The following is a 27,822-nucleotide window of genomic DNA, read 5'->3' as shown; positions in this document are numbered from 1 at the left end:
AAAACAAACTGCTCAGGTGGCCAAAGTGGTTCATGCATCTGCCTTGGATGCAGGAGGTCATGGCCCGACTGTAGATTTTCTATCATATTCCATGAAAAACGATGGAAAATGCTGGAAAATTCTAGCATGGAAAACGCTGGAGTATTTGGACTAATATTCCAGCCTCTGTCAAGGGTAGGCTGGAAAACCCTGAACAATTCTTGCATGGAAAACGCTGGACAATTCTAGCATGGAAAATGCTGGAGTATTTGGACTATTATTCCAGGCTATGTCCAGGGTAGGCTGGAAAACCCTGGACAATTCTAGCATAGAAAACGCTGGAAAATTCTAGCATGGAAAACGCTGGAGTATTTGGACTAATATTCCAGCCTATGTCCAGGGTAGGCTGGAAAACCCTGGACAATTCTAGCATGGAAAACGCTGGAGTATTTGGACTAATATTCCAGCCTGTGTCCAGGGTAGGCTGGAAAACCCTGGACAATTCTAGCATGGAAAACGCTGGAGTATTTGGACTAATATTCCAGCCTGTGTCCAGGGTAGGCTGGAAAACCCTGGACAATTCTAGCATGGAAAACGATGGAAAACCCTGGACAATTCTAGCATGGAAAATGCTGGAGCATTTGGACTAATATTCCAGTCTTTATCGAGGGTAGGCTGGAAAACCCTGGACTAAAATTTACCTGAAAATTGTTGAAATATTTTATGAAAACGAGATTTTTAACAGTGATGCAACTTTTATTTGATGAAAATATCAAGAAGAACATGATCCAAATTACCCCAACCAACTCCTTGTATGGACTAAAGTGTTTAGTAACTTTTGAACAAGGAAACAAAAATTAAAAACTGTACTTGTCACTGGTAGCTTAATAGGTTGTGCACTAGTATTCACTAGATAACATGGCTTAAGAAGTCATAAATGAGGCTACACTTCTACTGGTGTGTCATAAAATCCAGATTACTGGCTCCTTACATCATCCGAGTTTCTAAAAATATGTTCTCTTACTCTAGTTATAGTTCGAATTTATTCTGAAGCAATCTTAACAACAAAATAACAGAAATTCACATTAATTTCTATCTCAATTTTAATTAAAAAATTTAAAATATTTTTTTACAAGTGTTGTTTCATAGTTCATTCACCACATTTCTTATTTTTCTGTTGTGACCACTGGAGTCTGTGGAAGTGATGGTACTCTTGATGGTTTAACCAAATCGCAAAGCTTCTGCCTCGCCATCACCTCCCCAATGTTATACTTCTTGATGATTTCTGAAATACAAATCATTGTATATTAATTAATAGAATCAAGCAAGATTTTCAATCCCATATATATATATATATATATATATATATATATATATATATATATATATATATATATATATATATATAGATAGATAGAGAGAGAGAGAGAGAGAGAGAAGGGTGGGAGGGGGAGTGAGAGAATGAGAGAGAGTTATGCCTGAAACATTTCATGCAATTACAGTACTTTTACAATCCCTGAGGTTGGTAATTGTAATGAGGCACTTGGCTTGATGACTAACTTAATAGGCTTAAAAACCTGTGGTTTCCATCACAAATTAAACTGGCTACCTAACTGCTCCTGTGGCCTAAGTCTATGTAGTTAGAGTGCCAGCTGCGGGTATGAGAGGTCACAGGTCTGAACCCTTAACCGAGTCAAACCAAGGACTTATAAAAAAATGGTACTATTAGCTGCCTCACTTGGTGCTCAGCATTAACCCTTTACTTCAAGCAAGCGTCTTTTGACGCCTCTACTCCATTGATGTGGAAGCGCCTTCTGAAACCTGCTGTAAACATCAGCCATTTTAAGCCGGTTTTCATAGCGCCATCTTTGGGGAACAACCTCTATCAGATATTACATTCATTTCTGTGAATGACAATTACATCAGATCACTAGGTCACTGTTTATGCCCTGGTCGATATCTGCTATTTAAAGTAACTGGGTCATAATCTCCACTCTCCAAAATGGAGGTCGCGGATTTCATTCAGTACTTATGAAGGTTTCACGATTAGAATCACAACTACGAAAGATTCAATAACTTAGGTAAAGGCACTGATATTGATGTAAGCTATTAGTTTTTTTTATAAATTATCAAATTCAGATAACTTAGTGATGTAGATGCAGACGAAATTGTAAATTTCAAGTACGAGAAATCGCAGCTATGATTGGTCACACGGCCTCACTGACATGATGGTGAACGAGTCCTCTCAAGATTTTGAAGCACATAAAAAATTCTTCTGTGAAAAATAATTACGAAGCTGTAACAATCAGACTTTAATCTTAAATTTTTCCACACATAATAGATGTGTACCAAAAATGTAAAAATGGTTACAACTGCTGTTAAATGTAACATATACTACATTGCTCAACAGTTAACAGGTAGGCCTATGCGTATGGAGTCGAATAGGTAACAGGTGCTCTATTTTTAGCATGCTGCACTTTATAATATAAGGTAAACAGTTAAGATGTTAGTGTTAGGACTGGTCAACCTGGTGTCAATGACAAAATAATGTGACTGGGTGGGAGACATTATGCTACATGTCTGTGGAATGATATCCCAGTGCTAGACATCACTATAAATTGCCACATTGCAGACATCGTTACAGCGATGTGACTAAATATTTGTTAAAGCTACGTTACTAAACATCTGAATCACGCACACACAAACTGGCTACCATATACATGCAGTTGTGATTATACCACTTAAACTGAAAGTAGATTTACAGTGTCCATTTGAATATTGCCTGTCTACGCTAGAATGTTTCAAGTAGTAGTTGTGTATATGTTTAAATTTCACAATAATGTTCCAGCCTTAGTTCATAAAAAAAATTTGTTACAATTTGGCATATATTTTGTCATAGGTTAACAAAGTTTAAAACGCATGGTTAATAATTTAAAACGGACTGGTCTTGGAGAGGATGCCTTGTGTGTACTTATTATTGGCTCTTGCCCCAGTTAGCGTCTTGCCGATATATTCACCAGAACTGTACAGCATTCTGAATATTTATTTAGCAGCTTGGTTAAAGTCCTAAATTTCACATATTTCTGCCTCATGCTGCATGTGAAAAAAATTTTTAATCCAAATTTTCACCATGATTCATATGCACTATATATTTACTTATCTACATACACAACTCCAGGTTACAGCTAATTTACTAGACATTTGAATTTGAAACAAATGTGGTATTACCTCTCGCTTGCTTGATTCAAATTAAAAGATCAAAGAATTTCAATGAAGCTGTCGCCATCAAGTTGTTTGCATAACTGTGCCTTGCAACTCTTTTTCTGAAATTAAAGGACAAAAACTAAACAAGCATTTTTGATGAGGAAAATTGATATACATTTGCAACAGTTTACAGCTGTAAATTCTTATTAATTATACAATAATTTGTTACTATTAAATATTACTGAAATGGCTGTATATAAATTGGATAGACAGAAACAAGCCATAATCTGAATCGAAGATTGATTGGAAACGAGATCTACTGGTATATTTCCGAGTCACAGCCTGAAATTAATTAAAACAAATATTAACTTATTGCTACAAATAGTACAATGTCTGGAAAATAATAACAAAAATTTAAAAAATAAAAATATCAGTCAGATCATTAATAATATCATGGTGGAATAAAATTTAAAGTGAAATTTACAATTTGGAAATGTATATTCGCAAGGCCGGCATGTACCAACTTTTAGAAAGACAGCCATGAGATGACTGGTCATTGTGCATTAGGGATAAGTAAAAAATATTGCCAATTATGTAAACAAAGCTTAAAACATAACACATACTTTTCAATACCCTTACAGGTTTGACGTTTAATTTATGTCTTCAAACAGCATAAAAAAAGAAATTGTTCCATAGGATATATTTCGTAATAGCTTTCCGTAATTTACGTCACGCTAAGTCTTTCGCAGCTAAGGTACTTGGCGGCTGTGCAAATAATATTGCTACATTTGGACTGAGAAATGACTTACCCGCAATTTTCGCAATAATACACTCATGGTATCCCTTGAATCCACGACAAACTGCCAGCACTTTCTCTCCCGTGCGATATTCCTTCATTTCTTTTCGTGGCGAATGAACATCAGCCATATAGATTATGCCTCCCTGAATGGGACGATCATTCACCCATATCACCAGGGATATTTCGGGTTCAATGGTCATCTTAAAATCCTGGGATATTTTATATTGTACAATTTCAATGACACTCTAATCGAAAATTGCGCCCAAATTCTAGACTGGTTATCCAAAGTCTTTTACGGTGCCAAATTTAGAACCAATATTTACAGAAACCGTTTTTTTTTCTTCTTTTTTTCTTCTTCTTTTTGCAGAATATTTTGTTCTAATGCATGAAATCGAAATATGCCAGCTTTTTCAATGTAGTAATTGGTTTTTAAAAAAATAAGTTCATAATTTTATATCCCATCATCGTCAGCTTCATCAGCCATCATCATACGGAACAACCTCGGCTATTTCTGCATGATAAAAACGTGACTTCGATACGTGAAGGCGAATACTTGACAGAAAAATCAGACATTTTGTTCTCTTTTGATTTATGATTTATCTAAAGAGTTAATATGTATACATCAGATACCAACGCCATGATTTAGATGTGTTGTGGAATGGATCAGTTTACAGTAAAGTGGTTTTAGAAGACAAAGTTTACGACCAAGAGGCAATATCTTGTCGAGGTGTGGAACACAAATGGAAAGACAACACAAATTGGACACCCAAATATTATAGGTGAGTATGAAATAAACGGAGTCTCGACTTTATCTCGTTTGCCCAAGTATAAACTGACTATATGATTAACCGCCCAGCACTATATATATGACTGGTAATTAAATTGTCAGCAAGTATAGAAGCCCATTAGCATAGTCATTGGTTAGTCCTACTGTAAGACCCGACGCTGGTATTTATGTTGTGGGCGTCAGGGTCTTACAGCCTAACTAATGGTGCTGTGTAGTGTGTTTTGATGTCGACTAACATCATTACGAAAGTAAAATTTTCAGGAATATTTCACACAACTGACAACTAAAATAATGACGCTTTTCTACAAAGTAAAGTTATAATGTTTTAGTCAGACTTTACTTACTATGATGCCTTTCTCTAATAAATTCAAATTCTCGCAAAAGAAATGGACCCGTTTTCAAATTTCTTTGGCCTACTTTTCAGTTGGCTGGAAAGCGATGAAAGCCGAGAATGCCAAAATCGGATAAAGTTGAAACATTATTTTTTTAACGAAACGAATAAAAAATATATTATGCCTATTGGAACTGTAAGCAACGGTTCGTTTCATTCAAGAACCATATCCCAAACATCAACCTACTTGAACTTACTTCAGCATACCTCGACTACCGTCGCATTGCAACAAATTCAAATGTATGTCAACGGAACGTGAAAATGCATCCATTTGCTAGTGTCATATTTTCATTCCATCAGGATAAAGACAGCACAGTAAGTATATTAATTACACATAAATTGGTGGAAAAATGTCGATATAGGCTGCCAAATGTGTGAGATGTTCCTGAAACTTTGATTATTCATTCCGATGTCATAGACATCAGAACACACTATACAAGTCCATTATTTGGATAGTAAGACATAGCACCTCAACAAAATCAAAATGTGCTATGTCTTACATGTAGGACTAAGTCATTGGTTAGCACTGGCTTTTGCCTTGTTTTGGCACTAATTATTTAGTCCTGGTAATGGTAGAACTTGACAAATGTGTTCGAAGATAGATAGATATATATACATGTATGTATGTATATATATATATATATATATATATATATATATATATATATATATATATATATATAACTTTCAAAGCAACCTAATTTGTGCAATTTTATTTTAACAGCCATAACCTTGTAATTGTCAGTCTTGGAAATGTTAACTCTAGTGATACATGTAAGCCAAAACAGGGACTGCTCTGGTATTATGATAAAGTTGTGAATTTCTTGAGTATTTGTAGATCTAGTCCAAAAAGATCTTTAGGTTGCTGCTAAATTTTCAAACTGCTACATACATGTATATAAGTAAAATCATAACTTAAGTCCTGGAAAAAGAAATTTTGAAAAATTTCACATTAATCTTAGCAAGATTAAAATTTACCAAAGGTTTACCATGAAGATGAGTTTTGAATGATATATTAATGTTTTAATCAGTTTGACTGTACAGTCTGTAAATGTTTTAATGCTGTTTGTGTATTACAGGTACAGTAAAACCTGTCATGAGCGACCTCTGCTATGAGCGACCACCTGTCATGTCCGACCACAATCGTAATGCACGGATCGATTTTACTATATAAACGCTCTGTTATGAACAACCACCTGCTGAACGCGACCAGCGACCGCGATTTCTTGGCAAAATATGCATTTTGACACTGCTATGAACAACCGCATCGCCAAAAAATCAAAACAGATTGACACCACTGACCTTAACTTAATCCTTTGTAAACACTAGAGCTCGGGATAAATGTAGTATGCAAACAAAGTGCACATTAAATAACACTATAGTTGAACAACCATATATCGGGATAAACACCTCTAACCATCATTTAATCCTTTGTAACAAAGACGGCAAAAATAGCAAAGATTGCTCTAATAAAGTATTTAAAAATAATTTGTCTTGCTACAGTACCAGTTTTGTGAAATTTACAACTCCAGCGTACGGTGTCATTTGTAAACTGCAGTAAACCAGACTAAAGTACATGTCACTAACCGCCATTGTAGTGCCGAAGTCATGTGAATAGCCAGTAAGAGTAACATCAAAGGGAGTAATGATGGATATACGCAGTCAATTTAGAGGTTTGTATTTTTTCTTTATCTGTATGAAAACTCACAAAACGCCGGTAGTCCTTATGTCCAAGTGAGAAATCGTTTAAAAGGGCTTCAGTGTTGGTTTGAGTACGTCGTTTGCTTTCCAATTAATCCATAATGCCTGGAGGGTGAATGAGCTCATTGTCTTTAATACTAGTAAGTGAGAATCATTTCCGGATTTTTTTAAAATTATTTTTTATTTCTTTTGTTAGTGTTTCACCAAGCCACAATCTGTTTACGTGGGTGCAGATGGTCGGAACATTTGTTTATCGAGCTATAACGCTGTTGATTTAAATAAATGTACAGTATTGTTTCCTGATGAGTTAATTATGTATTTTGGTTTCATTCATTGGTACATAATATATATTTATTCCACAATTCCCCAAAACCTGATCAAAACCTATAGTCTTTATAACGTCAACACTAATAACAACGGCAGAATCTCCGCTGAAAAAAAGAAAAATTTTAACACTGGAAGAAAGGATTAATGTCATTGAAAGAAATGAAAAAGGTGAGACCACTCGCAAAATAGCAGTCAGGATAAAGCGTCGGTAAAACGCAAGTTCAAAATGTAATCAAAGACAAGGAGTCCATTAGAAACGAATGGCAGAAAGGTGCACAAGTACAGAGGAAATATGCCACGGCACGACGGACAGTTTACGGAGATCTGAACGAGCGAGTATGGGAGTGGTTTTGTGTTGCAAGGAGTAAAAACATACCAGTAAGTGGAAAGTTGATTCAGGAAAAGGCAATAATTGAGATACATCTTCAGACCAAAGAGCTGAGTAAAACATGTCAACAAAGAAGTATAATGGATTTCTTTTAAAAAAACAGTGAATAAGTGTATAAAATAAGATATATACATCATATCTAACTGTTCATTTTTTGTACATATTAATGTGATGTTGAAATATAAATTTTATTCTCGTTGTTTGATAGATGTATATCTTTATTATATAAAGATATTTTGAGAGGAATGCATGCATTATTTAACAAGATTCATGAATAAAGGATATGATACATGTACAGTGAGTATGGGTATTAATTATTTTTCAACAATGCTAACTATTGACCCTGAAAACCAGTCCATTTTCACACACCTCTTATGAGAGACCACCTGTCTTGAGAGACCACTTTTGGTTGGCAGAAGGGGTGGTCTCTCATAACAGGTTTTACTGCACTGGCATTCAGGACAAAATATATAAGTAGTATGAAGTTAATTCCACAAAGTCCATTCCTAAAAGCACCATGTACTGGAGGAAGAGAAAACAATGGTAATTCCAGGAGTAGTATAGAGTTTTTTTTCACATTTTAAATAATATCTGCAGCTGTCTCTCACAACATTGTTTATTTTTGTGAAGATAAGCATTATTCTTTATACATTTGTTGTTACCTAGTACATTCGCAGCTTAACATGGCTCATATCTTAAACACAGTTTCATTACCATATCAATAATTTAAGGAATAAACAAATTTCACTATACAACACTAAATGGAATTTTCAGAGTTCAACAGAATCTGAGTATATGGTGAAATCATTCAGTATTTACAGACAGAATATTCAATGTGCATGTTTGAACAGAACATTCACTCTGTATGGGTTACCCAACACACCATACACAATATATGCACAATGTACACGATATACAACCAAATCAGCCAATTACAGAAATTCCAGGAAATATCTGATCAGTATTGATTCTAGCAGAACAAGATATAATAATTTATTGTTATGCACTGTCATTTAATCATATTTCAGTTTTTAATTATTTAAAATGTTAAATATAATTTTTACTTTCATTTTTCTTATAATGCCCTAAAACGTTATCAAACTTGAGTTGTGTTTCTGAAAACATCACATAAATTTATGAAGTGTATGTTGTATCACATGTACTTTGTATGATTGAGTATATTATTGTGTATAAATTACTTGTCATTTACATGCATTCATTGTGTATCATGTTTGCATTATCCATGTTTAAATGATGCATGCATTAACATTGGATTTGTCGAACTAAACTACTGTAACAGTGTAATATTAACTGTACATATTCAATTCCCACAACAAAACAATAATGTTTGAATGTTAAGAATTTAATATTAATTATACATGTTCACTAAAATTTCTATTTCTCATTACAGTGTTGTTGATATAGGTGAATCCAGTTCTGTTGGTCTTGGAGATTATGAAATTGGTGACTGTACGAGTGCAAGTAATACTAACTCTTCAAATATAATGAGAATATCAACAGATGAACCAACTAGATATGGTGACAGTGACACGAATTCTTCATCTGACTCAGAAGAAAATATAGAGTTTTAAACAAGTTCAGATGATGAACAGTATCATCAGGTGAATGAAGCAACTCAGTCTTACCAATCCCCTGTCACAGATCCCCCACTTTATGTCATAGCCCCCATAACAAGATATATATTGTAGTGAAATCACAAAGTCTGAACATGTTATTGCCCTTGGGGCTTTGTCAACAAGACATAATTTGTGAAATGCTAAATTGGTGACTTTTTGGACTGAATTCAGTAAGGAGTATCTCAAATACAATTTTTACTGTGAGATCTGCAAAAAACTGTACTCAGATAAAGAAGAAATGTGTGAATGTGGGGGCTGTACAGGTGCAAGTAATAAGTATGAGCAAACATCTCTTTGGAATGACGTTGGCTCTGACAAGAAAGAAGACTTCCTTTTGTCATCAAAAATAGGATCGAGTGTCTTTGAGAACCTATTATTGTTGTTGAAATTGGAAATGCCATTTATGGTGCTGTTCTCCCCAATCATCATGAAAAGGACTAAAATGGCTCTCACCATTGCACAGCAGAATTTCATACTTATACACTGTAGTGTCAGGCTCATGTGGTGAACATATTTGGACATATTTATGATTTTATATGCACCAGATATTTTCTGGTCAGGATTTAACTAATTTTTCAGGATATCTTTTCATACATGTATAGCTTGTGTTACACCAACATTTTTGTATAGTGATGTTCTTTTGATAATGAAAATTTAATTACATAAATGGTACATACAATAAATGATGTACTACTTCAACACTTGTGGTTTGTCTTTTTAAAGCAAGGGTCAAGTATGTGTGTGTATGGTTTAGTTTGTTTATTTGACTTGTGTCCTCTATTTCTCAGTATATACTTATCATAGGTTTGAAATAATAGTTTAGTTTCAAGTTCAAAAATCTGTGTTACAGCGCAGTTTGCTCTTTCTTTAGGTAATTAAAAATAATTCTTAGTACCAATCTTGAAAATTGACTAAGTTCTTTTCCAGGGTTTTCCATGCTGAAATTTATCCAAAAAATTCTAAGACTAAACTGTTCATGCTTTTCCAGAGTATTCCATGCTGAAAAAAATTCAGAGTCCAAAATGTCCATCGTTTTCCAGGGTTTTCCATGCTGAAAAAAATCAAAGTCCAAAATGTCCATCGTTTTCAGGAGTTCTCCATGCTGAAAAATTTCAAAGTCCAAAATGTCCAGCATTTTCCATGCACAATGTTCAGGTTTTCCATGATAAATTCTGCAGAATATTTCATTTTTCCATCGTTTTCCATCATATTCCAGCCTTTTCCAGAGTATACGATGGAAAAAGTACAGCCGGGGGGTTTGAGCCCCAATCTAGTCATACCAAGGACATAAAAATTTTACTAGCACCTGCCTCATTTGGCGCTCAGCATTTAGAGATTAGTATTAGGACTGGTCAGCCTGGTGTCAGCAGCATAACACACCAGTGCTAGACATCACTATAAACTGCCACTCTGCAGATACTGTAGCGATGTGACTGAAAAATTTCATGAACACTAAACATTGAAAGTGCAAGTATGTCCCGACCATAAAAATACCTTTAAAACAATGAAAGTTTGGCTGTATTCCTGTCAGCATCTCAACTCTTAGCTGTGTTATCAAGGCTAAACGTGTATTACAATTATAAGAATTAAGTGGAATGATGCACTTGCAGAACTAATCTGGAAAATCTGGTGTTTAATTTCATTAATTGTCACTGTCTGGAGATGGCCCTCTATCAGCAAGAAAACACTGCATTAGAAGCTCACAAATTAAAGGTATTTAAAAAAATAAAACAACCATCCCTTGACCTTACTGCAAATTAATAAGCTGTGATAAAGTGAGGTGGTTAAATTAGCTTCCAGTCTAATGCCTGGAATTATTTTCTAGATTAAATTTGCATTATTCATACCTTGGCCATCATCTGCAATCCTACAATATCTGCCTCTTTCTCTTGCTGACGCAAACAAGGCTGGTAGACAAATAGCTGAAAGAAATGTGATATTGCATTTTCCAAAGGATTTATTCTTATCCCGCTGCTAGGGATGACAATCTCATATGTATAAAAGATTTTAGGTAAGTGTTCCATTCATTTTAAATTATAAAATGTGGAATAATTTAAGTTTTTGAAGCCTTATTGAGCAAAAGATTACACTTATTCCACAAGTTTTATTTGTTTCACATGAAATGAAGAAAACAGTGCACTGAACAAAATACACATTTTATAACCCTTTAAAAATCGTATTGGTTTAAGTAGACTCTTTCAATGTGCAGTTACCATGTGGTAGATGCATTGACGCCTTGCCTGATGTCTTCAGGTGGTATTGCACTGGTTACACATGAAAAAATACTAAACATGTTGAAGAAATACCATGTCAATAATACTCTGTGATAAATAAAGATATATGTAACAAATTGGTGTTTTGTTCCTACAAATCAAATTTTTTAAATGACAACTTTGCTGTAAAATGTATATGCAACGCAATGTTACCAATATCACACATGCACACATACATTATATTGATAAAATGATGTAATAAGAAAACCAAATTGACTTTTCATTCATAAATTCACACACACACACACACACACACACACATACATTTTGTAGTTATTGTTATATAAAGGATATTTAACAGTTCTTTAATATTTCTCATCCTCCAGTACAAACTGAATCTTCCCCAATCATGTAGGCAGGAAATGTTAGAAATACAGAAATGTGGAAATAGACTTTTTCCAAATTATCTTTATGCCCTGCCTAATCTTATTTATAAGAAAATCCATTTTAATGTATGAAAATTACCATATATACTCGCTTACAAGAAAAGTCTAACTGCAAACTGCACAGACCCTGATTTGCCTTTTGCATGTGACTACAAAACAGGGTCCATGTTGTTTGTTCTACTGATTACTCTTAAAAACTGCATAGACCCAAGTTTGCCAGTATTATGCGACAGCAGATCTCGGTCTATGCACTTTGCAGGTGTACACGCCTTAGATGTTAGTTGTAAAAAAAATCTATCAAAAGAACTATGTAGGAAAGGGTAATGCCACCCATGGTTCAGAAAGGAAAGGGAAATGCCACCCAAGGTTTAGAATTTATATGCAGAATAATATTTTGCATAGTTCCTGCTAAGAAATTCTAATAGCAAGGATAGGATTCCCAAGTATATTATTCACTAATATTTAAACCATTAAAACATTGTGGATATTCATTGTCTTAAACATAAATGCATCATCAGAGGTTTGTAAATGGCCATATATGCCAAACATCTCTAAATAATCATTTGCATGCTGGACACGTGACATGATGTGCACTTAATTGTCTCTTGCAGCTTTTAGTCACAGTTTTTTCAGTTGTTTATACATTCCATAGCCACAAAGAGCAAGACAAAAGAGGCACGAAAGTTTAGCCATCCTGGGTGACCAGTGTTCTGGGATCTTGTCTAAACACAAGAATAATTTAGCTCTCAATGGTTCTCAAATATTCTGGAGTGTGTTTGGCCTAACAACTCACATTCATCTCAGAACAAACAACATGGTGGATCAACAATTATCATATTGTGCCATCTTTCTTCTTGTCTACTCCCCTCTCAGTGATGGTGTGGGTTCACATGCCAAAAATGAGGTTCTTGTACAGTTCCCTAACAAAATTTGTGATGTTGGGTGAGAATAGTTACAATAACATTTTACTCGGGTCAAGAACCTTCCTGCATGTACCTTGCGCAAGGACTACCCTTATTTCCTGGACTTGTCAACATGTAACAGAATGATTGTCCCAAGGTCTGCATAATTTGCATCATCTACCCACACCATGCATTCTTAACTATATTCAGGGTTGCTGGGTGAAATACTATTACATAGTTGTCATAAGAAGAAGAAAAAAAACCCACTTTGAAAATAGAGTCTCAGAGAAAACTTATGATGCATCAATGGATTATACAGGTGTTAAAATCTGAGTACAAGCAAATTTCACATTTTCTGGTACACTGAATAACTGACTATATGAATATTTTCTTATTTATTTCAACTTTTATGCTTCCATTTAATGCTTTTAAAGTCAATTTCACAAATACATACCTAAAATGGGGAAACAAATTACAAGCAAGTGCCATTATAATTTCAGGACTCCTGCATCAAATTTGACATTATTTTTAGTCATAATAATAATACCAGCTTACATTTAAATAATGAACTGATAAAAAGAAAATTTTGTAAGAACATACTCCAACACCGTACACTTGCACCCTTCCTTTATTCCAAGTTATGGTTTCACTACAAAGGGATTCTCCTCTCTTAATATTATACAGCATAGACAACAAAAACTGTTTGCTTTAAACTGAAATACATGCTTCAGGTGTCCATTTTATATATGGTAAAAATAATTGGTACCTTCTCTTTGAAGAGCACCCGTTTCCTCCAATGATGGAATAGCATATATTGTATACACGCTCCACCTTTATGGCTTTACTCTAATAATGCCCCTCATCTTTCACAAATATCTGAGTAGGGAGACCATTTCCATGCACCAGGAATCTATTCTAATTAAGGCTATCTGAATGTATGTGGCCTCTAGGTCTGATTTTAGGTGTTTTACAAGTGGTGTTTGACTGCATATGGTTTAATACATGAAACACAGTTGCCTATTTTCAGTGGCAGATAATTTATGAAAATGAGAAAGAGGAGTGAAGCCAGGATTGATTCCTTTGGTACTCCACATTTAACTGGATCTTCTTTCGAAAAATGTCATTTATTTTGACATAGTTTTCTTGTTACTAGATAAGATATAAGCTGATCAATCGCTGAATTGTCACACTGAAAAATGCTCAGTTTATTCATGGGATTCAACTAATTTTCCACTGATCTAAGACCATGTTCTAAGTGCCCTCTTAAACTCCACCTGCTTTTCTCACAAAGCTAGCAGACTATGAGAAAAAGACTCATCTAGTTTTTGCAGTGACATGTACACAAAATAACTCTTACCAATTTAACACAATAAAGTTCACCTAAAACATTTTCACAGATGTACGTGTAATCAAGATTTTATAAAGATACCATTACTCAAACAAGAGTAACAATGCATTATGTAGATAATTCTATCAGGGTCGATTCTAGAACTGAAAAATGACTAGGGAAGATTCCCCCTCCATCTCCCCCTCCCTCCAAGAAAACCTATCATGGAATGTTAACAAAATCTATCACATCATTTTCACACATTTAGTTAACTTTTTTTAATGGATTTTAATAAATAAATGTAGATCATGCATCCTAGAACAGACCCCAATGTTGATCCTTACGAATTTCAAAACCATGCAGACCAACTGTGCCAGCAGAGCATATATAAGCCTGGGAATAAAGAACCAAATTGGCACCATCACACCGATTATGTAGATAAAGTTAACCAGTTTCACGAAACTGAATCTCTCAGCCTGAAAAATAAAAGATACAGCATTATGAGCTTAAAAAAGTTAAAACTTCTGTTGCCAACAATATAACTGCAGAGAAATATAATTATAATGAAAACAATAAAAATGATTTTCAAACTGTCTATAGAAATATTAAAAGAAAAACTAACAATTCCCTGACAACAAGTATATATCAGTTTTTCTTTACCAATAGCGCAATGTGGTTTGAACTTCTTTAGATCAATATTACTTGTATATCTGGGATGCTGGTGTTTTTAGTTTCATGAATTAATGCAAGTTTGTTAGAATTTTAACTTTAAGCAAATGCATCAAGTAAAGCAATCTTAGTCATCAAGTGTAAAAACTGCAACTATAAAAAATGGAATATTATTATCCTAAAATTATAAATGTGCAAAAATATAAAATGGAACATTCCTTTTATATGGCATTTCTGGTTCATATAAAATAATATTAATAAAATGAACAAGATGCAATAGAAGTTCCTGAAGCAAACCTTCTGGGGACTCCAGAATCATTTCAATATACACTTTATTTCTAATTCATTATTATTCTTTGGTTACCAATGTCTTATTTCTTGCCTGCTCAGAACTACACAATTTAAATACACAAAGATCAATAACCCTAATCTGGGGAAAGAACAGGATCAATTGCCCATTCCAAAGATCAATGATATGGAGCTGAGAACACAACAGGTACCCTTTGCCCATTCCATGAATTTAAGTATCAAATACAGTTTGGATTGCAATTATGGTACCAAATTTAAAAACTGAGTACTGAAATTTCCAAAAACTTTATTTCACCTCAAGTACTAAATAATTTGCCTGCACTATCTCTAGTCAGATCAGACAAATACCTATTCTGTTTCATCAACACATTGTTTTTAGCATTTTAATACAAAAATATTCGTAAAATTTCTATCAAAAAAAAGCTGCATAAATCAAGAAAATTTTCTTAACACAGTACATTTTTACAATTTTGTGAACTACATGTATGTCTCATTATGAAAACAACCATTTATAGAGTGTAAATAATAATATATCCAGATCACAACATGAGGGTTTCCTTAAATTTAAAATAGTCAAACTGGAAATTCGGGGTGGTAAGACTACTGGTGCTGCAATGAAAATTTTCATAATTTTAGTAAAAAAACTGGTTTGGGGTAAGGAAAGTATCTTTAAAAACCACACATCAGTTAGAACAAGAGTTCTTCAGAGAGATTGCTCTACTGATTGAAAAGAATTTCATATCTGCCAACCGTCAAAACATGGGTTGGTGTAACACTTACAAAGTGTGCTTTCAGGTCTCAGTGCAAATGAACCCCAACAAATTTAAATAAGTTATCTATTCACATAAGCCAAAAGAAAATGACATCAAATTCAAATAATAAAAGAAAATACATTTCTTTAAAGCATTTAATACCCTTTTGAATAAAGAGTACTCGGTAGACTTAGCATTGACAAATATCATCACCACACACATAAACACACATACCTGCCCCCACTCATATAATCACAATCAAAGATATTACATAAAAAATATACCAAGGTTCTGTCCTTAAAATCCATTGGACAGTCGAATAGTCTTAAATAATGCAGTCTGTGCTGCTCTCAATAGTTCAACAGAGGTCTGAAGGTGTTGCATGATTTATCTCTACATTCATTAAAGACAGGATGGTAATGTTTGTCAAACTTCCCTAACAATCTTGATATTTTTTCTTCTATGAATAGAAAATTTTATTTTATGCTAAGCAGTGAATTACTTGATTTTCTAATTAAAATAATATTGATATTTCACTGTAGTGAAAAAATAATATTTTTTCAATACAGGAACTACTTTTTGCTTATGTAGTGGTTGTTTTCTTAATAATAATCCCTGTCTATTATCCTTGAAACTTGAAGTTTGTTATTCTGGAAATATCAGTTAACTTTCATCAATCTGATGTGGAACTAATTTTGTGTGCAGGTACACAGCACACCATAACATGTACGGTAAACAGCTGACATTACTGTAAGAAATCTGCTAATTAACTGTGTCACAAACTTTAGGTAGCCAACATATGTGAGAATAAAATAAAACAAATATTTGCTTGAAATGAGTGAATAATGGATACATTTCATCTCGTGGGTGAAAAACTCTAGTATTTTCACCCGTGGCTTTGCCACTTGTGAAAATACTGAGTTTTTCATCCATTTGATGAAATATATCCATTACTCACTCGTTTCAAGCAAATATCCTCTATATGTTTATGAAGTTCTGCATTGCTCTGAGGAAGTGTTTAAAAATGGTCTGTAAATAGGAAATGGCAGATTGCCCTCTAAATCAAACTGCAGAAAAGAACTTCAATTCTTGTGACAGGTTCTGTCAATTATGGATTTGAGCTCTACATCTGTGCATTTTCACAATGATAGGTGATGTTACTATTTGGACATTTTATGTACGCTACTGCAGACTGAAATGTAGATAAAGTGTTTGCAGTATGCTTAAAATATAAAATGCTCCTTCTTGCTGCTGTGCATCACAAAGTCAAGCTCCATCAATCAGGAGTTTTTTTTAAATTTTAGTTTTGCTAGGCTTAACACATTTCACAGATGGTTCATCCTTCACTGAATCACAGCTGAGTTGACATTTGCCTTTAAATTGAAACAAATATTTGTACACTATTCTGACTACCAAAATATTATGTTTTGCATTTCATCTATGGAGTAAAATCTGACTTCAGAAACATTGAAGCTGAGTATAAAGTTGCCAGCAATCTTTAATAAATTATGGCTTTAACATTCTCATTGACAATGTGTAATAACATTTGTTAAAACACACTTCTTTGACTTATCCTAACTTCAAATTGAGTTGTTCCACTTAGTGCACTTGTGTAATTAGCCTAATGGCTTCTCCCACAGTACTTAACTCTTGTCAGTCAATTAAGTGTGAAATGGTGGAATTGTTTATCTCTGACTGTCATACATTTTAACTACCTGTCATCAACTGTATTAACTGCCCCAATGATAGTTTTACAAGAGCTCTAAATAGGGCTGCTTACATGAGCACTAAATAGGTTTGCTTACATGAGCACCAAGCAGGACTGCTTACATGAGCACCAAGTATGACTGCTTACATGAGCACCAAGTAGGACTGCTTAAATGAGCACCAAGTAGGACTGATTATATGATCACCAAGCAGGACTGCTTACATGAGCACCAAGTAGGACTGCTTACATGAGCACCAAGCAGGACTGCTTACATGAAAACCAAGCGGGACAGCTTAAATGAGCACCAAGCAGGACTGCTTACATGAGCACCAAGTAGAACTGCTTACATGAGCACCAAGCAGGACTGCTTACATGAGCACCAAGTAGGACTGCTTACATGAGCACCAAGCAGGCCTGCATACATGAGCACCAAGCAGGACTGCTTACATAAGCACTAGGTAGGACTGTTTACCCGTTATTCAGATTACTAACATATAGTGAGGCGGTAAAGAAAGGTCTCTGTTGTTTTCTTTCTGTTGCTGCTAACATTAGTGAAAATTATATTTTTCAAAATGACACTAAGTTGAGGGATTTGTAAGTTAAAAGTCATATATTTTGCATGACGTGGTTTGGCAGGCAACCAATTTATAGGAATTTACAAGAAGTCTGCTTCTTCCCTTCTTTTACATATTTTAGTTGCTGCATATTGAAATCATCTCCAATATTCTTGAAAAACTACAGCATGCCAAATTGGTTAACAACAATATTTTCTCAGTTTATATATTCAAAAGAAAAGTGCATTACAAAAATGTTTCTTTGGAACTTCACCTTCAACCTGATTCATCAACAAAAATTACTGAACTCATCTCAGATACTGACAAAATATACTCACATACTAAGTTTGGTCTGGTAAATAAATAATATATTTTGAAAAGGCCCCAAGTTATTAAACTGACATCATTCATGGTAATTTTCAGAACTATCCACAAAGCCAGGGCTTGGTACAATCCATACATGTTTGTTTTGCTATAAAGTTTATATCACCCCCCCTCAACCTTCCTAACCAAATCAAGACCTTTAAATCAACATCTGAATGCTGAAGATTTTGTTCAATGAAGAAAAAAAAACAAAGTCTGATCAAAATTCATACTGCACATGTACAAGTCACTGTCTTCATAGCTGCAAAAAACTGTTGTGAGTATAACTCAATTTTTCTCACATACCCATAGTGGTTGAGATAAAGACCTCAACCCAAAACAGAAAGAAGTGAGAAAAGGTTGATCCATAACGGCAATAACCTTAGATCACTCCCCATCTGGTGCCCCACTCAACGTACAAGAATAATTTGCCCTCAAAATAAGTAGGTCTGATTTTCAAAACTTTTTCACAACAGTATTAGCCTGTCAGATCTGCAATATTTTCATTCAGGACCACTTACAAGTTTACCAGGAATCTGGAATCTAAAATAATCTATAAAGTTTATTATCATTTAGGGGAAGAGATCGCATATGAATCCTAATACAAGATGAATGTCACGTGGTTTGTGCGATTTCATATACATGAATTTTTCTTTTACATTTTATTTAGTGACCATGCAAGCTCAATCGATGTCGCAAATTGTGATTTATTTTCCTTTCTGGAATCAAAACATACTATCTGGCGAGTCTTTTTTGCAACACTGTTGACCATTTAAACTTGAACATACAACCTTGGGTTTGGAGTAACAAAATTCAAAGGTATTATGATAGGAAGCAGCAATCTTGATATAAAATGCACTGGAATTTATTTATTATTAGATAAACAAATTCTTTGTTCATATTGATGAAACATCTTAACAGTGCATTGTTATATCATATTCCGCTTAGTCTGACATTTGGCCAGAGTACTGTATGCTGAAAAATCTCTGCATTTTTTTGTTGTTGACATTTCTGAAAAGATCAACCAGACGAGGCACTACCTTATAATGGATCTTTCAGAATAAATAGTGTTAGACTACTGCCCGCTCACTAGAAATTAATATGCTTATTTAGATTGACCTTCGTATGTGGATGGCAAATAAAATTCCTCTTCTTTTAACTCACAGAATTAAATCCTTCAGAACACTCACATTTTCTTTAGTATTATCCCTGTCTGAACAGAACATCTGTTATGGCCTTTTCTTTAAAATCTCTGATACATGATCTACAGAGATCTACTTGGACTAGCAACTTGACGCTACTGCCACAATAAGAAACATGTATCTATTTGGTCCTTTAAGGCTATCCTTTCACAGTAACTTCAATAACAAAAACACACCCTTCATCAAAGAAAGCAGACTACAATCTTCAATAAAAAATAAAAAAATCTTTCCTCTTAGGAAGTCAACACCAAATTTAAATAAAAATAATGGAATCTGATGAATTGCTGCATTTCAAGGTGAATGGAACATGTTTATTTTGCTATAAAAGTTTCGTTATTGCAGGGGAAAAAAATCATGCTTTCTGTTGCTACAAACTCTGGCTTAAAATGCAAATTAAATTTCCAATCTTTTAAAACTATAGATATCTGGCCATCAAGTTAATTGAAGACGGGGAATCTTGCAATTTGTTCACGTTTTCATTTCCCTATGAATAGCTTCATCCCTTGGATAACCTTGGCAAGATGATAGCTGTCTCCAGCTGACCAAAATCTAGGCCAATTTAAGTACATGTATATGTAGCATCTAAACAATTATAGTAATGTGTTGTTATATTAATTACCACCCACCCCAACCCCGGCCTTATTTTAGATAAATGCATAATTTTCTTCAGCTAATGGACTTGCTTACAACATGGTTCAGTAGTTAACACAGTTGGGTTCGATGGACCCCAGCCACTGTATATAGTGGGATCACGCTGTATATAATAATCTGTGAATGCCTATGTTTACAGGAAATTAGCTCAACAACCTAGTAATATGTAATCTAGTTTTTGGCTTCGCACACCTGTTGAGTTCTTGTTTGATGATTACAACCAGACATTATTGTCAAGATCATAAAAAATTGCCAACCTAGGCTACATATACATGTTGTTCATTCACAGAGAAAGAAAAATTAATGTTGACCAAAACAGGGTACCAGATGAAGACCACAAATCATGTGACAGTACATGTTTTACTTCCTTTAACACATTAACCCCATGTCTTTTTTGTCGTTTTCGCCTGAAATTCGAGTAGGAAACACATTTTGAAAGCTTTTTCTGAATAGATCCGAAAACACCAAATCCCAGGTTTTTCCTTGGTTATTTGGCTCGTGCATGAGCAGAAGGATAAAAGTTGGAGTTCTTTTTCTTTTTTTTTTTGCTAAACAGAACCATTATTTTTGTATCAAGACCACTCTTTATTCCAAATGCCCATTCTATTCTAATTTTTGCAAAGGTTCATCTGTCTGTTTGCAGTTCATACCAGTCTGCCTTAGATCTGAGACCAAAAAGTCTCAAATCCAGACACAAAATCAGATCCCGACCACGGGCCAGTTTTGCATAGAAAAAAATAGGTTCCAAAAATGAGGTTTTTCCCTCTGTATTTTGTAGTGCAACAAGAAATTCCAGATTATTTGGTATCATTGTAGAGCTACATCAGTCTACCTTTCTATAATACCACCCACTTTAGTGTATCATGCATGACCAAGACGCTACAGAGCTCGGCAGTAGGCTACTACCTACCTCCTGCCACATTAACTCGTCGCTAGTGGTTAGTGTGTTAAAAACAAGGCATTTTGTCTATTCTATAAAAGTTCTGTTTGATAATTACTCTACAATTAGCAACATAAGAATATACAGTCCCAATGCTTTAACATGTGATCACATAAACAGAAAATTATTACTTTAGACAAAAAAGGAAAAGATATTTGTCTCAGTGACAACGGATAGAGTTTATGTAAACAGAAACAGAATGATTCTAGATGTCAAGCAATAGTTGCATCAAGATTTAATTGATGTTTTTAAACAGCAATATGCATGCCAACAGTACGCCACCCACATTTCACACATAAGAATCAAGAACTATTCACAATATTTGTTCACCTTTTAATAATGTTTCTTTTAAAGGAAGATATTAAATGCTTTGAAGCTGAATGTAGCTTTCTTACTACATACACTTGCATATACTTCTCCAAAAAAAATGACCCACTCTGCAAAGGCCACCAATCTTATACACTACTCACTCGATAACTCGCACACTGATAACTCGTGAACCCAATGTGGGGTCAGGCATGAATCCCACTTTTTAAACCAGAAAATACCCCAAAAATGTATCCCTATTTGTTGAACTTGAAGAAAATCATGATCAAAATTGGTAACGAATACTTTGATGTATCGCTCATTTTATCGTCAAAAACGGTAGATAGGACCTGCAAATTTTAACCAACACTAAGAACTATCAAATAAAAAAAATAGGTGATACAATTTTTTTACATTTTTTTTCTTCAAATGACATTCCTAGTACACCGCAAATAACGATATGTAAGGAAATTTTGATCAAAAAATTTGTCATTTATGCAGAGTGGAGGCAGTACTTTACTAAATAAATACAAATTAAATACATTTTATCATCACTTGAAATTTGTGTTCTAGTTCTATATTTTAGTTCCTTTTCAGTGTAATCGTCATAAATGCAATGTGTCCTCTTGTAATTAAACGTAAAATGCATGAATCTACCATAAAAGCTATGTCTTCGAGCGTTTCTCCGAGAACCTAAGTGCCGACCATGTTTTGATAACTGACTTGCGGAAGTATTTGTTGTATTGTTGCACTAAATTAAAAGCTGGCCTCCTTTGTATTATTATGTTAATTATGTCTTTTGAATCAAATAAAGGAGGTGGAATAAAAGAAAAGCTAAAAGGCATGAAAATCCTACAAATTTAAAATCTAGTGGCCCCGGTCATATGTTGGCTGAACTCACCTCACTTGATCAATCGAACACTTATAAATGTTAATGTGTATGTAACACAAACTACCTTAAATTAACCAACTCTTTCATAACTGTGATAAAAAAATAACAAGGCAGCCTAGTGAAAAGAATACTTCATAAAAGTAAGAGCTTGGAGCTTGATTTCACAGATATGGACCATTGTGGGCAAGTGAGTTTCAAAGAATTCTTGAACTGGCACTTAGAGATATCCTCAAGGATGATAAGAAGTTTCATTATTACTTCCAATGAAATCACAACATCAATACTGTACTAACTGAACAATACAAAAATTGAGTTCTGATGTAGATGATTGTCTCGCGAAATAAATGTCACGTGTTTTTTAAAAATGGAATCTTGTTTGGTGGTTTATCAACAGTTAGTCTAGTTTTCTGCTCTGAGGACTCCCGATTTTGCAGGAAACTTATAATTAAACACCAAAATGGGAACCAGACTCATCAACAAAACAAAAAGCAGTGACGTAATACACAGATTTTTAGCGTACACTTGAAGGTTGTTGAAACCAGTAGGAACAATCTTTCATACGCTAGACAATTTGAAAATAAATATTATTTAAACAGAATAACAAACAACTTCATTAGAAAAAGCACATTATTAAAAATTATTATTATCGACATGATAGTAAAATGAAAATTCAGCATTAAACAGTCCAGTTCCCTATGCTGCTCCCCCCCCCCCCCCAATGGTTTTCTCGATGCCAAAGCAATTTTTTTCCAGCTTTTGGAGGTCCCTCAGTAACTTGCACCTCGCTTATAGTGCAGTCAATGTTTGTAGACCCTGTTGTGAGGTGTACTGCCACTTTTCCAGTGCAGAATTGGTGCCAATATAATAGGGAGACCACTTAAGAATTTTTTTAACTTTGTCCTTGTTATAATAATTGACTCCATAGCTCCTACACTGGGAAAGAACATTGAGACTGGAGTGACACTGACAGAAGGGGAGTATTGGACAATTTTATACCAAAAATATGAATGAACTGGGTAAGGGGAAGTGTAAATATGTAATAAGAAAACCTTTAAACAAATTCTAAACCCCATGTCCCCATACACAGGCAGAACCTACAGACTAGAGTGGCACTGAAGTATGTGATATTAAGTTCCAAATATTAAATGATTTGGGTAAGAGGTAACAGAAATCAATGAGAGTCTGGTGTAAACGATGCATGTTAACTGACCATAATACTGCCAGCTTGTATGATACACTTACAGGATGGGACAATGCATAATGAGCAAGCTCATGACCGAGGACCATGGCTGTCTCATCATTACTGCTGCATGCATTTAGAAACTCTTTTGCTATCAATATCTCCCCAGTCTGAAACGAGAAAATAGAAATATTATGATCTTCTATGACTGGATCCACATGCACTTACTGCAAACAAAAAAGTTAAAATACAGAAAGTATGAAAATATAATAAAGCTTCCAAAATAGCATATTTAATAACCAAAAAAAACCTTGGCTCATCTACATAAGCAAATAAGCATGCACTTTATGCCTTTTTTTGCACAAGTGCCTCTGTGAAATCATGTTAACAAGATTAAATCAAAAATATAATAAAATGACAGAAAAACTTGCGCAAATCTAATACTAATACGAATAGCATACAAATAAAATAATGTCATCTAAATATAGACACAAACACTGTAATTGCATAAATCTTCTTGTCCAGGTCGAATTGAGTTTGAATAATGAAGCTAACAAAGTCTGAAGTGACAATTTCTAGATAAAATACTTTTATAATAAATGAAAGATATGGATGGAAACATACCAACCTATGTTAATTAGAGATTGTCTGGGCAAGGAGTTCTTCATAATTGTACTAACAAGGCAATGCATGGAGAAGTCTAAATCCAAAATGTTTTTAAAAGATCTATAGCCAAAACTTCATAAAAAGGAGAAATGTTCTCTTTAATAACAATGACAGGCCTATGACACGAGCTAAAATGATCCCATGGCCCCAACTAGGTATGACCCAATGACAGAAATGTTGTGGGAAGCAAACAAATTATATGATACTTTTATAAATTCAAAACAGGCTGTATTCAATGCAAAAGTTATAACTACAAAAACGTATGATATTTTTTACAACCAAGTTTAGAAAAACTGAATGTCATAATTCAGGCCAAGCATGAAGTAGTAATAAAAAGCTAACGGTGGACTTACCATAAACAAGGCAGCTACATCCTGTAAAATGAGCCCACCCTTTGTATATTATATATGGAAAATTTATAGCCAGCTAAAGTTTCAGCTCCCACAAAAGTGACCAAATGGAACCAGTTTGATACGAATTATATGATAAGGAATCCAGCGAAAAACCTGTTGGATGCTTGAAACAATAATAAAGTTCATCTAAACTCAATGTTGGATGTAAAATGATTGGAAGATATATTAGCCTCATCGAAAGAGCAAGTCTCCATCCCCCCAGATATGTGAAGTCATGGGTAGTAAGCACAGATGTTGCCAGGATTTTATCTAATGGGGATGCTCCCCCCTTGTCAGAAAAATAGAGGAGGAGTAGAAGAAAAAGTAGGGGGAAGAGGAAACAGCCATAGTTCAATATTTACCTGACACTTCAATATGATACTTCTGTTCCAAAATAAGATTTTTCACTAGCAGAAGCTCTGCCAAAGTTTCACTTTCTGAAAACAGTTCTTTGCTAACCATTACCGTATACACTCACTTATGAATCCAACTGCAAACTGCACAGACCCAGCTCTGCATCACATAATGCACCAGCAGATCTGCGTCTGTACAGTTTTTAAGGAGTATAAATCAGTAGAAAAAACAACATAGGCCCTGGTCCGCAGGTGCATTATCCTACAGCAGATAAGGATCTTTGTTGTTTGCAGTCTACTTGACTTTTAAGCAAGTATATACAATATGCCAGATTTCTTATCTGCTCCATCATACTATATTAGGTTTTCAAGTCCATCAAAGGCAAAGTGACTTTTTTAAGACAGAGATATTCGGATCAAGTAAATACCTTTACTTTTTTTCGATTCTTAAGTATTCAATATATCTTAAACCTAATATGTTATATATTTTTGTAGCATAAGATTCCACTGTGCTAAATTGAGAAAAGAAATGAAATTTGCATTCTATTAAATCGTCTGCATTTCAATTAGACTTGAATTTTCTGCCTTAGCAATATTTTAGAAATACCACTAAAGACGTCTTGACCTGTATGCCATCTGTTTTTGTCTATTCAGCATGTACATATGAATCAAATTTAATAGTATGTTATGGTTCAGAATCACTCACTGGTAAATTCATTAACACCTTCTGAGTTCCAATAATCTAACCTAGTTCATAACTATAAATATCAAAGGCATCATCACTATCTTCAGCCATTATCTGCTGAAAGAAATCATCAACTGAATATGAAACAAGTTGGAAATTGGCCATTTTGGTGTCCCTGGGTAGCCTGCATTTTAATCACATATTTGTAAAACTTCCTTGATACAAGATTCAAACAACAACAATTGTTCCAGGCCTAGTGTTCCAATCAAATTTAGTTTAACAACCGATCATGTGAAGCTGAAGAACCCAGATCTGTAAACAGCTGCTTACTTGAAAAGAGACAGAGGTCACAATATTAAGTGCTACAATATTTCTATCAGCTACAGCAAACAGTTTAAGGGTTAACAGTTAAATAAAAATTGTATAATGTGCTGAGTACATTTTTATATGTATGTCTTTAAACTAATCTCTGCAAGTTCTCATGCATCATTGCTCCCAAAGTTTGCAAAGTTGTAAAAATAATAGCATGATTCCCGCATTTGCATGCTCTAGCAGCATTGGAGTAAGTGGTTACCAACAAATCACAAAATTAGAGATTTAAGCTCCTATGTATGATATACCATCATAAGCCATGGGTCATGAAGGAACTCAGATGTGCACCTAGATGCAATAGAACCACCACCTGCAATAAGAAGTGCTGTAACAACTACTGTGACGTTCACACCCCAAGATACAGAGACTCCTGACCTGCTGGAAGTGCATCACATATGGAAACCAAGCTGACAAACTGAGATGCATAGAATTAAAGGCCAACTGAGAGTTATAGGAAGGTTGTTAATGAGCTGGAATCAAGGCCCTTTCAACATGCAAAATTTCAGCAGCTGAACAAGAGTATACATGTACCTCTGCCTAATCATTTAGAGACGTATCACAGGGTATAAAGCCACACACATGCATGCCCTAATGGGCAGCCAACAGCATGAAGCAGCAATTTTTTTAACTTTGTGATTGGTTGTACACAATAAAATACCATTGTATAGTCTGGTCATGCCAGGCTTAGCACACATGAACATCCCATTGCTGTAGGAAAAAATCACAGAGCAAACATGTTGTGCTGGAGTATGTACTACTAGTAGCCACAGCACGCTTGCTAACCCCAGCAGAAACCAGTGTCATTCAGTACATCTAAGTTACACATGCCACAGGGACCTCCATATCCCATAGGCACAAAATCTCTTCATTCAACCGGTTCTCTGACAGGCATTTTGCTGGTGAGGTGGCCAAACACTCATCTTATCAGGGATTTATCAAGGTGGCAGCTGACAGACAGGTAAGGGATTTCCTATTGGTTGAGGATAACTTACATTTCCAGCAACAATATTGAGTGAGTGACATAGTAGGTCCCACCCTCCAGCAGCTTGTCAGGTATGTACAAGTACCACACCAGGGCCAGTGCACTGAGAGGCTGCCCATGTGGCTTTCACTGGTGTAGTGCAGGTGCTGTAGGTTGGGGCACAGTTGGCACTGATCCGTCTTGTGCCTGTGAGCCGGGTCACCTTCCATCCAGGGCAGAAACCATGGCTGTAGTTGCTGAACCCATTCCATGGTAAGCATAGCCACCACTTTTTCAGACAGCAACAGTCCCTGGTGAACTGGTGACCAAAAAGCTCCTTCGCTAGAGTTCAGTTAAGCTACTCTTTGATACCCTGAGTCGAGTATAAACTAGCCTTGCTGTACTGAATAAGGATGCTATTGCTGGCCAGGAGCTGCTAAAATAACTCTTCAATCTACTGAAATGATGGTCAACTCATGCCTGGGGTTGACCTGCTGCAACTTGGGCCACTTGAATGGAACCTATCTTAAGATCCACATCTGCACAGCTGCAACTTCAGTAGCCTCCTTGATGGTGAGGTGGTCAACTATCTTGTAACAGCTGGTGATATCCACCAGTCAGCATGAAGTACATTTGCCATCCATCCTATCATGCAGCAAGAACAAGACATCCTTTGGGGTTCAGAACACTAAAACTTGGATGGATGACTTTGAATGGTAGCATCAGGTAGATCTCCTCACACAATCTATTTTCTCAGCTATTCCAT

At 34.9% G+C, this 27,822-nt stretch overlaps 1 protein-coding gene across 1 annotated transcript in view; it reads right to left on the bottom strand.

Moving 5' to 3' along the window:
- LOC149807913 (metalloendopeptidase OMA1, mitochondrial-like) overlaps nt 1–27,822 on the bottom strand; it is a 79,920-nt gene that overhangs the window by 11,598 nt on the left and 40,500 nt on the right. Inside the window, exons 4-6 of the mRNA XM_089971938.1 lie at nt 23,690–23,797; nt 14,446–14,577; nt 11,061–11,135 (exon numbers count right to left, since the gene is read on the bottom strand). Of these exons, the coding sequence (XP_089828064.1) occupies nt 11,061–11,135; nt 14,446–14,577; nt 23,690–23,797 (315 nt within the window). The remainder of the gene's footprint in view (nt 1–11,060; nt 11,136–14,445; nt 14,578–23,689; nt 23,798–27,822) is intronic.

The sequence above is a fragment of the Sinohyriopsis cumingii genome, chromosome 1 (genome assembly GCF_028554795.1).
Source record: "Sinohyriopsis cumingii isolate HCF-2022 chromosome 1, ASM2855479v2, whole genome shotgun sequence".
Lineage (NCBI taxonomy): Eukaryota > Metazoa > Mollusca > Bivalvia > Unionida > Unionidae > Sinohyriopsis > Sinohyriopsis cumingii.
This window is presented reverse-complemented; position numbering and strand designations above follow the sequence as displayed.